This window comes from Triturus cristatus, chromosome 3_2 (assembly GCF_964204655.1).
Source record: "Triturus cristatus chromosome 3_2, aTriCri1.1, whole genome shotgun sequence".
NCBI lineage: Eukaryota > Metazoa > Chordata > Amphibia > Caudata > Salamandridae > Triturus > Triturus cristatus.
Genome location: NC_140584.1, coordinates 183,881,976 through 183,899,142, shown reverse-complemented (window position 1 = coordinate 183,899,142; position 17,167 = coordinate 183,881,976). Strand labels below are relative to the sequence as shown.

The window sequence follows — 17,167 nt, the reverse complement described above, 5'->3', positions numbered from 1 at the left end:
GGGGGTCCAAGTAAAATTTTCGTCTCCATACCGGCCTGAGGGCAATAGTGTTGTGGAGCGAATGAACCGTGACTTAAAGCAGTCCCTGACAGCTAGGGTTTTAGGTACTGGCTGAAACTGGTTGGCCCATCTGTATAGCGTTCAACGTGCACTTAATAATCTCCCTAGAGGGTCTCTGGGTGGGCGGACCCCATACGAAATGCTCTTTGGCATAAAGATGTTTGTCCCGGACCTTGATGGTCTAGACATGGCGGCGTCTGCCGCACCCTACGACGTAGATGACTGTATTACAGAATCCACAAGAGACCAGAGACCGTCTTGCAAAGGAACACTTGCCCTCCACAACTGATACTGCACTTCAGATTCCGGTAGTCGGCTGGCTACCTCGAGTTGGTGACCTGGTCCCTGAGAAGGTGGAGAACAAGAAGGAGTTTGGCCCCTCTTATCGTGCTCCGGTTCCAGTGCTTGGCGTGCAGGGTACAAGAACAGTCATTTTACCTCCACTTCCTGGTCGCAAGGATAACAGGTACATCTCCATTGACAATGTAAAACTACAGCGAGTGGCCGATTCTTCTTAGTATGACTCCAGCGGTCTCTTGTCCAGCAATGCTGAGAAATTCTGTTTTGGCTCCGGCAACTACCACCAAGCCTGAAATTGCCATCGAGATGCATACAGTTACTAATCCTTTGTTGCCTCCACCGGCTGGTGGTCCAGTTGAAGATACTGAGTATACTTATCCCACAGATGTGTTGTTGCCTGCTTTACAGTCAAGTACAGTTGGCCAGTCTCGTTTTTCATTTGACACTAACTCTATGACTTCCAATGCCCCATCGAAAATTTCTATTTTTGCTGCCTGGTTTAAAAAACATTTTTTAATACCCCCTTGGACTTACATTTGGCTGGTACTCATAACTATTTTTTTGTTTAAGTCCATTGGATATGTGGTGGTATTTTTTCGTCTAGTAAATGAACACTATCTCACCGAAAGATCTGCAATTAGATTAATTGATGGAACGTTGGCCTCCCACTCCTCATCGCACATCATGAAAAGGGACCAGACTTTTGTGAATATTACTGCCTGGCCTGAGTTGGATGAGATTGTATGGGATGCTGTTAAATTTCAAATTCATGGTCCCACAGAGGTGATTAATGTCCCCAATGTACTTCGTGTTTCTATGGGGGGATGTTGTTAAACAAAACATCCGCTTTGATGATTGGGATGTCCAAGCCGTAGAGGCTCTTTTTTCTGATTTGAAATATTATGCTGCTTTTGATGCTGAAGATTTATATTTAGACACAGCTAATTATGGGGAGTTGTTTTGCTAACAACACTATGGCAATCATTTCCTGCATAAAGCGAATACATTTAGAAATGTTTTCAATTATACGCAATGGGAACATTGCCCAGCGCCTATTGAAGGCAGCTCCAAAACTCTTGTGAACAAATTTACATATTTTACTGATCTCAGTGTATCTGAACCTGAAGCCTTTTATTTTAAAGTGGCGGCCGAGTCAGTTTCCAAAGTTAGACTGACCCACACTAAATTATTGTATTCCAAGTCCTTTATGGATGACTTGGCTATTGGGGGCTATGAGCGGTGGATAGATACCATTGAGCTTAAATCTGTTTGGGATTCTAATGCATGGCAGGTACAAGGTACAGAAGCTCTGCATCGTGCTTGCTTTATCCCAAACCACATTTTGTTTTTGAATTCTACCATTTTTCCAACCACCTGCTTTGGATTGGCTACTTCTAAAAAGATGAATTCCCCCTCTGTTCCTGATCTGGGCACTTATCTAAGATGGGAGAATCACACAGATCTGTCCCTTGATGCGTTGCAGTCATTTATTACTAATACATCCTTCAACATTTCCAACTTAGATCCTGAAGGATGGTTGATATGGCAGAAGAGCTCGGATTTCTTTCTACATCATTTTTTGGGTCTATACCCTGGCTATACACAGGTTAGAGTGGACCCCCGATTTGAATCTTCCCATTCTGTTACTGCTTATTCTGTGGGGAAGTTATGTCAGAACTGGCTGCAACATTCCACCTTGGTATCTGTTAAACTTCATTTATCAAAACTAAATGACAAAGTAGATTTGAATGATTTTGTTAAAGGTCCAGTGGGCGGCAGGTCTAAAAGATGGGTGTATGCTATTTATAACAAACTTTGGAAATTATCTCAAATTGAAGCTGCTTCCAGGTTAAGAGCTATTGATCAAGCAAATTTGGAAAAAGTGGTAGCTATCATCGATAATAGCATTAACACCCTTTCTTCCAGAATTTATACATTAGATAATATTGTTTCATCTGTTGTGGATATTGTACAGGATGATATGTCTGTTTTATACCATGGTCAAAATCAATTGCGTTCTATTATGCAGTTTGCATGGACTTTGCAAACATTGAAGGCTGGGAAAGTTCCCTGGGACTACATGAATACATCATCTTTATTCCTGCCATTTAATCTGACTGCAAAACAACAATTCATGTCCATGAAAGATGCAGCATACTCATTACTGCATATTGAAAAGTTAGAACCTTTACCTTTCTCTGTGGCAGAATCGAACTCAGCTGTGTGGCTTATCCACGGTTTGATCACCTTGCTGTTTCCATTGTTTAAGTTCAGTTCATGTATGAAACATTATGCCCTAGGCAGATATGAACCATTGGGTACTGCTTTCCTGCATGAAGTTTGGTCACTCCCTGTTAGACCTGTCAGCCCTTTGGGTGGTCCCTCCTCATCATTATTTATTTTGTCCCACTTTTGCCTCAAACCCTGTTAGAATATTTCCTTTTTGGGAACCACCAGACTTTTTAGTGTTGATGCAGGGTCAGGGAGCCATTTTCCCTACCCCTGGAACTTCTGTCTGAGGGCCTGAGATACAAAATGGTGGCCACCCATTGTCACCTGTGACATCACTGGAACCTACTAGTACCTTCCAGAACATTCTAGAACCCTGTGACAGTGTGAGGCAGGTTTGGAATGTTGGGAAGCCAGCTCAGAGTTGGCAGTTGGCAGTTGGAAGGCAGCAGTTGGCACCTGACTGGTGAAGAGAGAGGAGCACAGAACTGAAGGAGGAAGGAGTGAGGCAGCAGAGGTGGAAACTTGTGCCTGGAGTGGGGTCCAGAAACCTACCCTTGATACTAGTCCCTGCTGACTGAGCCCAGCCTGGAGCCCTGTGTGGGAGAAAGCAAGAAAAACCATCTTAAGGACCTGGACAGCCGGAACAGGCCTTAAAAGTAAAGAACAGCAAGTTCCTGACCTGGTTACTGGTAACTTCCTGAAGTCCGACGTCGAGAAGCCTGGAGACCTGGAGCCCGAGGTGGAGAAGCGGCGCTGACTGGAAAGCAGACGTCGTACCCGGAGCCGCCAGAGGTCGAGAGAGGGCGCCGACGGAGGTCGTGGAGACACCCGAGGTCGAGGAGGAAGTCACCTGAGGTCGAGTGTGCGGCGTCGACGGGGGAGTGAAGTCCGCCCTCCGGAGTCGCCGGAGACCGAGGTGAAGCAGGCCGGAGGTCGGGAGTGGAGATCACACTCCGAAGTCGCCGGAACCTCAAGAGAATCGTGCCGGAGGTCGGGAGTGGAGGTCGCACTCCGGAGTCGCCGGAACCTGAGGAAAGGAGCACCGGAGGTCGGGAGTGGAGATCGCACTCCGGAGCCGCCGGAAGTCGACATCGAGCCAAGACCGCCCGACGTCATCGAACCGGAGCCGACATCGAACCGAGGCCGCCGACATCGAACCGGAACCGCCTCCCGGCGTCGACCAGAACTGTCATTGAGCCGAGGCCGCCGACATCGAACCGGAACCGCCTCACGGCGTCGACACGACTCCAGCGGCGTCGGAACTTCATAAAAAGGGCAGTAAGTGGAATAGAGGGCGCCTAAGGCCCTGTGGAGCCCTAAGAGACCATCCTAGGGGCTAGAGAGGTGCTGGAACCAGCTTGATAGTGCCAGGGGCGAGCTGAGACTAATACAGAGGGGTTGTGTAGTGTGGGAGAGCCAGATCTCTAGATTCCCCCTTGATCTACCTCAGTTTAGGCCTCAGCCTTGTCCAAGCCAAGTAGTACACCCCTCAGGTCATCCAAAACTCTACAAGCTGGGATTGGGCCAAATCATCCCATAGTACCTCAGGAATGTGAACTGATTTTCAAGTGTCACTGTTGGCTTTTATTATTTATTGAGAGCACTGTATTTATTGTATTCATCCTATTTATGGCCGCACAGTATTTATTGCCTCACAGTATTTATTGTTTCACAGTATTTATTGTCGCACAGTATTTATTGTCTCGCAGTATTTATTGCCTCATAATATTTAATTGCCTTTTATGTAATGCACTTATATTTATGCCTTGAATATTTATGATCTACCTTATTTATTGAATCGTTGAAGTATTATTTATTTGACTTACCCTTCCACAGGAAAAGCCTCGTGTACTGTGATTGTATTATTATTTATTTAATCAGCAACTAAGAGAAGAGAAGATAAAGAGATATATTTTCAGTATAATTTTTAAGGTGTAGTGTCGTTTTTGGAACGGATGCACGCATGGTTATTGTGTGGGTATGACGTATGCTTAGCACGGTGCCTGACCCCTGACCACTCGAGCCAAGCTACCACAGTGTATGTCTGGGAGAACACCACCACCCTTCCGGTGTGGGAGTGTTTTTCTAACATAATTGGTGTTCAGTGGTGGGATAGAGCTGTGCCTACGTATACTCGACAATAACTGTGGGTAGTCCATAGGCCTACACCGGGAGTTTTCTCCAAGCGGACTTCCTAATTGTGAGTTTTTGTTTTTTTCAAATTTACTCTGGTGGTGGGAGGAGGTATTATAAAAGGTACCCCCCTGCATAGCTTCTGTAAACACCTGTCTTCTTTATTCTGAGTGGGCAAAATGGAGTTTGTGTTAGAAGATGTGGAAACTTATGCTGTGGCCCAACTCAGAGAGTTCTGTCAGCGAGAGGGGGTGTACTGTCCCCCAGGTGCCAAGAAGGCTGAACTCCAGACCAGCTTGAGGGCTTGGGGGGAGGCACGACGGGAGAGTAAGGCTGAGCAGGAGGACAGGGATGGAGAGCCTGACAGTGAGGGGGCTGGGTTGTACCAACCTGAGGTGGAGAACCTGTTAGCGGGCCCAAAACTCTTTCCAGGAAGGGCAGCACTGTCTCTAGCGGGGGCTTATCTGAAGCGGAGTTAATTGACCGGAGGGAGAAAAGACAGCTCACATGGAAGTTAGCGGAGCTGGAGAAAGAAAAGGAGGAACGGAGGATGGCTCACGAGTTGAGGCTCAAGGAGATGGATCTCCAGATCTTACGAGTCGGGGCACAAACTGTTCCTAATGGTGGCAGCAAAGACCGAGAGATCACCAGGGAACCCAAGCCCTATCTGCCGAAAGACATAGTAGCTAGCTATAGTGCAGGGGATGATATTGTCAAGTGGCTAGCGGCCTATGAGGTCTCTTTAAGGGCCCATGGGGTTCCAGAGAAGTACTGGGGAGGGGGATTGTACAAGTACATGCCTCCAGCTGGTAGGGATGCCTTATTGGCCCTAGAGCATAATGAGCAGACCCACTACCCCACCATGAAAGTGGCGCTCGTAAGAAAGTTTGGACTAACACCCGAGAAATACAGACAGAAGTTCTAGGGTAGCCCCAAACTGGGCACACAGAATTGGGTGGATTTCCTGGACTATGCAAAGAAGGCATTAGAGGGTTGGATTCAGGGCAGTGAGGTGAGGGACTACGAGGGGTTGTTTGATTTAATGTTGAAGGAACACCTGCTCGAAAAATGTTTCCCTGAACTGCGTCAACACCTGGTGGATAGCAAGCTGACCAATCCCCGGAAGCTTGCTGAGGAGGCGGACATTTGGGCTAGTACCCGGGTGTCCACAAGGGGGACTGGAGGGGATACTCAAAAGGCCGGACAGGGCGCCCCCCAGAAGAAAGAGGGAGGGGAAAAGAAAAAGGAGTTCTCTAAAGGCCCCCAAAATAGTTTCCCAGGGAAGGGAACAGGATTCACCCCTAGGGCTAACCCACCCAGAAACCCTAATCCTGGCCAGAGTCAGCAGCCAAGGGTTGTCCATTGCTTCGAGTGCGGTGGTATTGGACACTATAAGGGAGATGCGAAGTGCCCGAAACGACCACCCCCTCCCATTGGAGGAAAGGCCCCCGGAGTAGCTAGTGTAGTGCTCGGGGAGTAGATGCCTTTAATTAAGGGAAGGGAGTGGGCGGGTGTCACTTTAGTGTCCCTGGGAGAACGGGAGATGGTTCCTAAGATCCAGGTGCCCGCAAATACCGTAAAGTATGGGCAGTGGGTCACCATCAACGGCCAAAGAGGGGAGGCTCTGAGAGACACAGGAGCCAGTATGACTATGGTGCGTAGCCAACTGGTGTCTCCAGAGCAGGTGATTCCCGATGTACTCCACCCAGCCGCGATGGCTGACGGCAGAACCGGCCACTATCCGGTGGCCGAGGTTCCATTTGAATGGGAAGGGGTTGCAGGTTCACTTCGAGTTGCCGTAAGCCCTGCCGTGCCAGTCGATTGTCTGCTGGGGAATGACATGGAGCACAACGCTTGGAAGGAGGTGGAATACCGGACTCATGCCGAGATGCTGGGTACACCTGACTGGGCCTGTGTTAGCACAAGGTCCGCGACTACCCGGAGAGGGAGTTCGTTTCGGCTGGAGCCTGGAATAAAGGCCCAGCCAGCTGCCGACCAAGGGAAGAACCGGGGACAGGAGGAGCCTGCCTCGGCATCCGCGCCCCGTGTGACGGATAGGCCACCGGAGGTGGTGGACCAGGAGTCCGCGGTGGGGGATGTTACCAAACTGGAGGACCTACCCATCCCGGCCGAGTGGCACGTGGAGGGAGGGCCGACCAGGGAGGAATTCTGCAAGGGCCAGAGGGAGTGCCCTACCCTTGAGGGACTGAGGCGACAGGCCGAAGCCCAGGCAGCAGGGAACGTTGAAGGGAACTACAGTGTTTACTGGGAGGATGGCCTCCTCTACAGTGAACCCAAGGCACCCCTACATGGATCGTCACGAGCCTTGGTAGTCCCTCAACGTTATCGAGCCTTCCTTCTGGAGTTGGCTCACGAGATCCCCTTGGCAGGACACCTGGGGCAAGACCAGACCTTTGCCCGTCTTGTCCCACACTTTTATTGGCCTCAAATGAAAGTGTCGTCCGACACCTACTGCCGGACATGTGTGTCTTGCCAAGCCAGTGGGAAAACAGGGGTGAAGCTGAAAGCTCCCCTGGAACCACTTCCTGTCGTTAGCACCCCCTTTGAAAGGGTGGGCATCGACATTGTGGGTCCATTAGATCCGCCTACTACAGCTGGTCACAGGTTTATCCTGGTTTTGGTGGATCATGCCACACGGTACCCAGAGGCTATACCTCTGAGGACCATTACAGCACCTGTTGTGGCTAGGGCCCTGATGGGAATCTTTACCCGAGTGGGTTTTCCCAAGGAAGTTGTGTCCGACAGGGGGACCAACTTCATGTCAGCGTACATGCGGGCGATGTGGAAGGAGTGTGGAGTGACATACCGGTTCACCACTCCTTACCACCCCCAGACCAATGGTCTGGTGGAGAGGTTTAACAAAACCTTGAAAGGCATGATTAGAAGTCTGCCTGAAAGCCTGCGGAGGAAATGGGACGTCCTCCTACCCTGTCTATTGTTTTCCTACAGGGAAGTGCCACAGAAGGGAGTGGGCTTCAGCCCCTTCGAGCTTTTGTATGGGCACCCTGTGCGTGGACCTTTCAGCCTGGTAAGAGACGGATGGGAAAGAACTCCCAGAAAGCTTCCCCAGGACGTGGTGAGCTACATGCTGGCCTTCCGGAGCCAAATGGCTAAGTTGTGGAAGCAAGCTTCTGACAACTTGGAGGCCAGCCAAGCAGTAATGAAGGCGTGGTATGACCACAACGCTCACCCGGTGGAGTTGGAGCCTGGCCAGAAGGTGTGGGTGATCGAACCAGGAGAGCTTAGCGCCCTCCAGGATCGCTGGTCAGGACCCTTTGAGGTATTGGAGAAGAAGGGTAAGGCTACCTATTTGGTGGATCTTAAGACCCCTCGCCAGCCCCTGCGGGTGCTGCATGCCAACCGCCTCAAACCCCACCACGAGAGGCCCGAAGTCATTTTGATGATGGTGACTGACGGAGCAGAGGACGTGGAAAGCGAGCCTCTCCTCGATTTATTTGCGTCTCAAGAGAAGGATGGGTCGGTGGAGGGAGTGATTCTCTCCCCATCTCTAACTCCTGAACAGTAGGAGGACTGCCGCCAGGTCCTGGGACAGTACTCTTCGTTGTTCTCCCTTGTTCCGGGTAGGACTCACCTGTGCGTCCATGACGTGGACACAGGAGACAGCCCACCTGTGAAGTCCAAGATCTACCGGATGTCAGACAAGGTGAAGGCCAGCATTAACAGTGAAGTCACTAAGATGCTGGAGCTAGGAGTGATCGAACCTTCCAGCAGCCCCTGGTCCAGTCCGGTGGTGTTAGTACCAAAAGCCGCACCACCGGGTGGCCAACCGGAACTGAGGTTCTGTGTGGACTACCGGGGACTGAATTCAGTAACCAAAACTGATGCTCATCCGATCCCTAGGGCGGATGAATTGATTGACCGGCTGGGAGCTGCCCAATATCTAAGTACCTTTGACCTTACTTCTGGGTACTGGCAGATTTCTCTGACTGATGGAGCAAGGGAAAGGTCAGCCTTCTCCACGCCCAATGGCCACTACCAGTTCTGTGTGATGCCCTTTGGGCTCAAGAACGCCCCTGCCACGTTTCAGCGTCTGGTGAACCAGATCCTCACTGGAATGGAGAGTTTCTCTGCTGCTTATCTGGATGACATAGCCGTCTTCAGTAACAGCTGGGAGGATCACTTGCGTCACCTGCAAGCTGTTCTCCAGACCCTGAGACAAGCTGGATTAACGATCAAGGCCAGCAAGTGCCAGATCGGGCAGGGGTCGGTAGTGTACCTTGTACACTTGGTGGGTAGGGGAGCGGTGCAACCCCTCCAGGCGAAGATCGAGGCCATCATGGCCTGGGAACCCCCCAAGACTTAGACTGAGGTCCGAGCATTTTTGGGCCTCACCGGATACTACCGCCGCTTCGTGAAGGGTTACGGTACCATCGTGGCCCCCCTCACGGAGCTTACGTCCAAGAAGCAACCTCGACGGGTAGTCTGGACGGAGGCTTGTCAGCAGGCCTTTGTGAAGCTGAAGCAAGCCATGTGCAAGGCCCCGGTCTTACGGGCCCCAGACTTTTCCAAGAAGTTCATTGTCCAGACAGATGCATCGGAACATGGCATTGGGGCAGTATTATCGCAACTCAATGAAGAGGGTCTGGATCAACCCGTGGTCTTCCTATCCCGGAGACTACTTCCCAGGGAACAGAAGTGGAGTGCAATAGAGCGTGAAGCCTTTGCAGTGGTATGGGCTCTGAAGAAGTTGCGGCCATACCTGTTTGGCTCGCACTTCCTAGTTCAGACCGACCACAGACCCCTTTGTTGGTTGATGCAGATGAAGGGGGAGAATCCCAAGTTGTTGAGGTGGTCTATCTCCTTACAGGGAATGGACTTTCAGGTGGAACATCGGCCTGGAGTGGACCACGCCAATGCAGACGGTCTCTCAAGGTATTTCCGCCTTAGTGATGAGAACTCCCAAGGGGTTGGGTAGCTCTCCCCACTTTCAGCTGGGGGGGACGCGTGTTAGACCTGTCAGCCCTTTGGGTGGTCCCTCCTCATCATTATTTATTTTGTCCCACTTTTGCCTCAAACCCTGTTAGAATTTTTCCTTTTTGGGAACCACCAGACTTTTTAGTGTTGATGCAGGGTCAGGGAGCCATTTTCCCTACCCCTGGAACTTCTGTCTGAGGGCCTGAGATACAAAATGGTGGCCACCCATTGTCACCTGTGACATCACTGGAACCTACTAGTACCTTCCAGAACATTCTAGAACCCTGTGACAGTGTGAGGCAGGTTTGGAATGTTGGGAAGCCAGCTCAGAGTTGGCAGTTGGCAGTTGGAAGGCAGCAGTTGGCACCTGACTGGTGAAGAGAGAGGAGCACAGAACTGAAGGAGGAAGGAGTGAGGCAGCAGGGGTGGAAACTTGTGCCTGGAGTGCGGTCCAGAAACCTACCCTTGATACTAGTCCCTGCTGACTGAGCCCAGCCTGGAGCCCTGTGTGGGAGAAAGCAAGAAAAACCATCTTAAGGACCTGGACAGCCGGAACAGGCCTTAAAAGTAAAGAACAGCAAGTTCCTGACCTGGTTACTGGTAACTTCCTGAAGTCCGACGTCGAGAAGCCTGGAGACCTGGAGCCCGAGGTGGAGAAGCGGCGCTGACTGGAAAGCAGACGTCGTACCCGGAGCCGCCAGAGGTCGAGAGAGGGCGCGGACGGAGGTCGTGGAGACACCCGAGGTCGAGGAGGAAGTCACCTGAGGTCGAGTGTGCGGCGTCGACGGGGGAGTGAAGTCCGCCCTCCGGAGTCACCGGAGACTCAGGTGAAGCGGGCCGGAGGTCGGGAGTGGAGATCGCACTCCGAAGTCGCTGGAACCTGAAGAGAATCGTGCCGGAGGTCGGGAGTGGAGGTCGCACTCCGGAGTCGCCGGAACCTGAGGAAAGTAGCACCGGAGGTCGGGAGTGGAGATCGCACTCCGGAGCCGCCGGAATTCGACATCGAGCCAAGACCTCCCGACGTCATCGAACCGGAGCCGACATCGAACCGAGGCCGCCATCGAACCGAGGCCGCCGACATCGAACCGGAACCGCCTCCCGGCGTCGACCAGAACTGTCATTGAGCCGAGGCCGCCGACATCGAACCGGAACCGCCTCACGGCGTCGACACGACTCCAGCGGCGTCGGAACTTCATAAAAAGGGCAGTAAGTGGAATAGAGGGCGCCTAAGGCCCTGTGGAGCCCTAAGAGACCATCCTAGGGGCTAGAGAGGTGCTGGAACCAGCTTGATAGTGCCAGGGGCGAGCTGAGACTAATACAGAGGGGTTGTGTAGTGTGGGAGAGCCAGATCTCTAGATTCCCCCTTGATCTACCTCAGTTTAGGCCTCAGCCTTGTCCAAGCCAAGTAGTACACCCCTCAGGTCATCCAAAACTCTACAAGCTGGGATTGGGCCAAATCATCCCATAGTACCTCAGGAATGTGAACTGATTTTCAAGTGTCACTGTTGGCTTTTATTATTTATTGAGAGCACTGTATTTATTGTATTCATCCTATTTATGGCCGCACAGTATTTATTGCCTCACAGTATTTATTGTTTCACAGTATTTATTGTCGCACAGTATTTATTGTCTCGCAGTATTTATTGCCTCATAATATTTAATTGCCTTTTATGTAATGCACTTATATTTATGCCTTGAATATTTATGATCTACCTTATTTATTGAATCGTTGAAGTATTATTTATTTGACTTACCCTTCCACAGGAAAAGCCTCGTGTACTGTGATTGTATTACTATTTATTTAATCAGCAACTAAGAGAAGAGAAGATAAAGAGATATATTTTCAGTATAATTTTTAAGGTGTAGTGTCGTTTTTGGAACGGATGCACGCATGGTTATTGTGTGGGTATGACGTATGCTTAGCACGGTGCCTGACCCCTGACCACTCGAGCCAAGCTACCACAGTGTATGTCTGGGAGAACACCACCACCCTTCCGGTGTGGGAGTGTTTTTCTAACACTCCCATTTACATACAGATGCATGAGAGAGGGTAAAGGGGTTTATTTGAAAGGAGAGGAATGCACTTCGACACCTAATCACTCAATAGTCTGTAGGCACATCCAATTGCAAGGCGCCTGCAATGTTCAGGCACCAAATTTAGCTTGCATTCTGAAGGGAAATCCTGTGCTAGCAATTACGCCCACTTTTACATTATTAGTGAACGGTAGTTATTTGCTTTTAAATAATGAGGCGTGCTGCGGGATGCTAGTGGGTATTCCGTACATTGTAACTGTCTCACAACGCGTAGTCTGCTGTAAAAATGTCCTTTTCCCGCCCCCGCATGGGAGACTAGATGTATCCATCTAGCCTTCCATCCCAACCTTGAAAGCAGAGTTCAACAAGATGAGCAGAATAAGGGCTCTAGTGTCTCAAAAAGAAGTCGCACTGACTTCGTCTCGTGAAACGTTCGTCCTTCATGTGGCAAACACCCACACCGAGGTGCATGCGCTTTTGAATACTGATCTCCCCCGTCATTTCGGTGCTCTGATTCATACTATATTCAATGCCTCGTCAACAACTGGCTTAGTGCATTTTTTCAAAGTTGTGTGCTCCGGCCTCGTGACCTCCTTCCAAACAATATTTGGTGTGATACCAGCATTTTTTCATTCTATTTTTTCCAGCGTCTTCGGCGGGCTTCCGTTGATTCTCGCCCTCACTCCTGGTGTGCTCCTGTTGGTCTGCTTGCTGCGCAATGACTGCACGATATGTATCACACGACAGCCTGCCCCGGCTGCTTCAACTGCATAACCGGATTCTAGAATACTATGGAACATTACCACTGGCCGCTTTAAGCGTAGCCTATGGATTGTACTTCCAGTTCTCCTACTTTACTTGCGTTCAACCTGTTTTCCATTGCCTAGATTGTCCATTCGAATGGGCTCTGGATTTGTGCCTGTCGAACTCGGCGTCTCCTGCCCCGGATTATGATTGACTGAGTCCCTTAGTGGCTCATGAGTTGGACTGTTCTGGCATCGGGATTATGGCCTGTGGAGCGGCACATGGAGTCCTAGGGAATTGGGATATATATGCGGCAGCTTATGACTTCTTGGCGAGAAGTTATCTTGAAGAACATGCAAGTTGTCCTCTGATTGTGCTAGAGGCTCCAGTTATCGAAGAACATGTATGTTCATTTACTATGCTAGACTGGATGGCGGAATCTTTTACAGAACATTATAATGACTTCCTCTTGGAGGCAGTTGCTACTTATTGTGCCTACACGTTGACGGATTAAATTGTTAGTAGTCCTTCTTCTGCAAGTCCAAACCCATTTTCTTTTTCTCTTTTACTCTACATTTAGACTCTGTCAAGCCTCAGCGAGATGTTTAAAACATTTTTGCTTTTTCGAACACGTTTTCGAACTGTCACTACCAATTATATGGATAGGCAATACATGAACTTGGTTCTGTCTCTATCGAACTTGAACTCTGCGTTCCTACTTTGCTTCCCTATTTTGTTCGTGGCCCGATCAAGGGAGGGTGTAGTGGAGACGGAGTTCCATGGACACACATTGCTATGTTAGCATAAGCGCCTTAGATGTAAAACGCCATCTTGCCACTTTTGCTGCTTTTGCACACAACACTGCAGGTAGCTGTTATTATAAGAAAAACTGCTTGCTTGCTCTTTCTTCACATGAGAACGGTCTGTTGTTCACATCCCTAGACGTGCACCGCGACCTTAGTCTGAACACTGTGTGCAGAACCCGTCAAGGTCAAAAAACAATGTATTCTTTTGAATTCATGTTGATCGGCCCACGCTCTAGCCATAACACGCACACAGCTGCAAAGATGTGAAACTCGGGTGCCTTTAATATCGCATTTGCATGCATGATTCAGACACTCTTCGAGACAACCTTTTCCAGACACAGAGCAGAGCTGATCCTGTGATGTGATTCACCTAAGCTGATATTTACAGCTTTGAGACCTTCTATTAGTTTTTTAAAACTTGTTTACTAGCGAAGGGAGGGTGGCTATATTCCACTATCATTTGTAAATATGATTTCTCCCTTCATTTTCTATGGTGTTGTAACAATGCTGATGATTTTGTTTTTAATCATTTGTCTGCTTATGTTAGCCAAAGTACTGCTCCTTAGGGCACGTAGTTAAAAATAAACATTTTAAACTTTACCGTGTCTCTGATTACTCTTGTTGTGGACTGATATGAGAATAATAACGAAAAGGTGTTTCTGATTCGCACCATTCCTGAGAGTACTCTAAGTCGCTTGTTCTGGGTTGTCTAATCATTGGTAGCTTCGAGATGATACGGAGAACGAATGAGACACTGATGCTAGTCGGATAGGAGTTCTGGGTACTGAGGTAAGTTTTTGGTACACCGCAATTTACTGAGGTCCTGGTTTCCTGCGCATAGTTCTGTGCATGAGCAGAATCCCTGCAACACCACCTTGGGAGGTACAGCTTTGTTATCGATTCACAAGTGGAGGAATCTGTGGTTAGAAATATCCATCAGAAGAACAAGTTACTTACCTTCATTAATGCTGTTTCTGGTGGATACTGTATCTATCTATAGAACACTCACCAGTCTCCCTCTTCATTCTGTGGAATAGACTTTTTCACTATCTACTATTCCACTGTTGATATCTGCACACCGTCACATTTGATTAGATAATAAGCTCTGCGTCGGACGGCGCGGACAGAGTCAAGAAAGAAATCGCCATGCAGCGGTAGCATGTATTAGTGGCTCTTGCATTATTACCTCTGGTTTAGGGCAAAGCTCACGTGGAGCCGCATGATCCCACCTACTGGCATGCGAGAACAATGCGCGGGTATTCACAAGGTGAAAAATCTGCGGTTAGCTAGAGTAGCCAGCTGAAAGAGTGTTACTAAAGGTAAGTAAATAGTTCATTTGTAGAGGTACAGGTTCTGTTTTATTCTTATACAAAATGAAATAAATAATAGTTGTAACATGGAAACAGATCTTTAAAACTGCTTTTTCAAGTCGTCTTTTTACATTACAGAGCTATGGCTTCTTCTGGAACACGTGAGCAGTTTTTGCGACAGATGGAGCAGATTGTAGAAGGAATCAAACAGAATCGGTTAAAGGTAAACATATTTGTTTTTATGTTTGTTCCTGGAACCTTTGAAGACTGCCTTGTTGACTGATATGACAGTGATTTCAGCAAGATATGAATCTCAGTTGAGGCTGATTTGTCTGACTGCTTTATTAAGGAATGAACTCAGGAAGCATTTCACCTGCAACCTTTCTTAGTTGTTACCAGGCCTGGCTCTAGGATTCTTGATCAGGGAGGGCCATTAACAAGGATGGGTGGGCCACGAAGATGAATGGGCAGTGGTACAAAGTATTGCAGAAATCTAATATTTTACGTACCGAAATTGTCAACTTTGACATTTTAACACTATAACCATCAACCATTGAGGTACCTAATTCACTTTCCCTGCTTCGCTTCTGGCTTTGTGGAAGGGGAGAGACGTAGCATACAGATTGACTGCAGCACGCTTCTGGTCATGTGCAGCAACAGAAACATTCCTGCTGCACACATCTCTTTGCAGCTTTTCAAAATTGCTAGTGTTTCTCACGTTCTCAACGACCACATCTATTAGATTTTCTGTTTCTGTATGTCTGTCCATATTTCATACCAACTTTTCAGCCTGTCTCCCTCCTTCTGTCTTCATCTCATTCTACAAAACCCTCTATTGTCATCCCCTTCTTTATATATCCCCCTTCCGTTTTTCCGTCTCTCTCGCTGTCCATCTCTTTTTCCCTGTCCTCTCTCACTCTCTCTCTCTCTCTCTCCATAGTTACCCTGATTTTCCCCATTTCCATTGCCCCTGTACCAGCCGCGGTCGGTAGTAGGAGTAACTGCAGGGGAGGGGGAGGGGCAGGGTGGGAGATAATAAACTATGGATTACGGAGGTTTACAGGGAAGTTAACATATAAATTAATAAAACAAATTTTGTTGCGTGTACTGCATCCCCAAATGCGATGCTGTGCACGCAACGAAATTCGTTTTATTAATGTATATGTTAACTTACCTGTAAACCTCCGTAATCCATAGTTTACTACCCCCCACCCTGCCCCTCCCCCTCCCCACGTCACCGCCCTGCAGTTACTCCTACTACCGACCGCGGCTGCCCTGTACTATTTCCCTCCCTCTCTCTTAGTCTTTAGTAGCTAAGCTGCTTTATTAAACATTGACATTTGCAGAAGACAATTCTCTGTAGACATCAGTGGTGGCCGTGGGGCGAGTGGGTGGGAATGGATAATATATTTTTTTTAAAGAAACGTACTTTTGCCTTTGCACCGCTGCACGCCTCTCCTCCATCCTCTTCATCTGCTGGAAAGCACCGTAAGCACCCAGGCTCCCATACTCTCCCAGTCAATCGCAACGCTGCATGAGCAGCATCGTGACTGGTCTGAGCGGCCTGGGAGTCTGGGCATGTTGTCCACAGGGCTGTGCAACACAGCCCAGTGAAGAACATGCTAAAGGCCTCATTACGATGTCGGTCGAAAAGCCTCCGACAGACAGTCGGATTCCCCAGTCCGCGTCAGAACTCATCCGCCCAACTTGGTCAGAAACAATTACGACCAACCGATCACGATGTTCGCGGTCAGAAGGAGAATTCCAAATCAGTTCCGACTGGCATTAGGAGAATCCGAGTCAGTCAGAACCGAGTCATAAGCTCATCGGCCAGCGTTTCCTACCGACCGATTACAATGTCGGACTCCAACAGCCTTTCCGACTCGGTCTGTCCAACACAAAAAGGCTGTCGGAAACTGACTTTGCGGACCCCTAGCAGGCCCTCTTCTCTTTCATCCTGAGTCCTACGGTTTGGGGTTGAGGGAGTATCCAAGGGACCCCCGGTAAAAACCATGCACAGTGTGGCAGGCACCATGGGGTGCCTGCCACAGGGTGCAAGGTTTATCGCCGACACCCATTTTCCCTATAGGAGCCAGTTTTGTCGGTCGGAACATAGGCTCCCATTGAAGTCAATGGGAGGTCTTCCGAACATTGTTTGGAAGCATCGTAATCGATCAGGCGGAACCACCGATCGGAAGTCGGTCAGACCCGAACCCGACAAGGAGTCGGGTGGTGTAGTTTCCGACCGACATCATAATGAGGCCCTAAGTGAGCATGACGGTTTGGCTGGCCCTAGAGGAGTGCAAACCATTCCTTGCTCTGCTCTGGTCACAGAGCCCAGCCCCGACCTGGCTCCTATTCCTGCATAGAAAAATAAAATGATAACGTCCCTGTTATCATTATTTTATTTTTATTTTTCCACTGCTGAAATAGCAGTGGGGTGGCGGAGGAGCCGCCACTGGTAGACATTAAATAGATTCCTGTCCTTGTGCTTTCAGTTCTGCATGCTTTCAAAGGTTATTCAGGAAAATAGAGGGACCTTGTTCTACCTTTAGTAGATATTAGACCAAAAGTATGTCTTATTGTTGAGTG

At 49.0% G+C, this 17,167-nt stretch overlaps 1 protein-coding gene across 1 annotated transcript in view; it reads left to right on the top strand.

Annotated features, from left to right (window-relative positions):
* Positions 1–17,167, top strand: part of CCDC93 (CCC complex scaffolding subunit CCDC93) — a 1,072,960-nt gene that overhangs the window by 979,706 nt on the left and 76,087 nt on the right. The window contains exon 21 of the mRNA XM_085647463.1: positions 14,714–14,798. Coding sequence (XP_085503589.1) covers positions 14,714–14,798 — 85 coding nt within the window. The remainder of the gene's footprint in view (positions 1–14,713; positions 14,799–17,167) is intronic.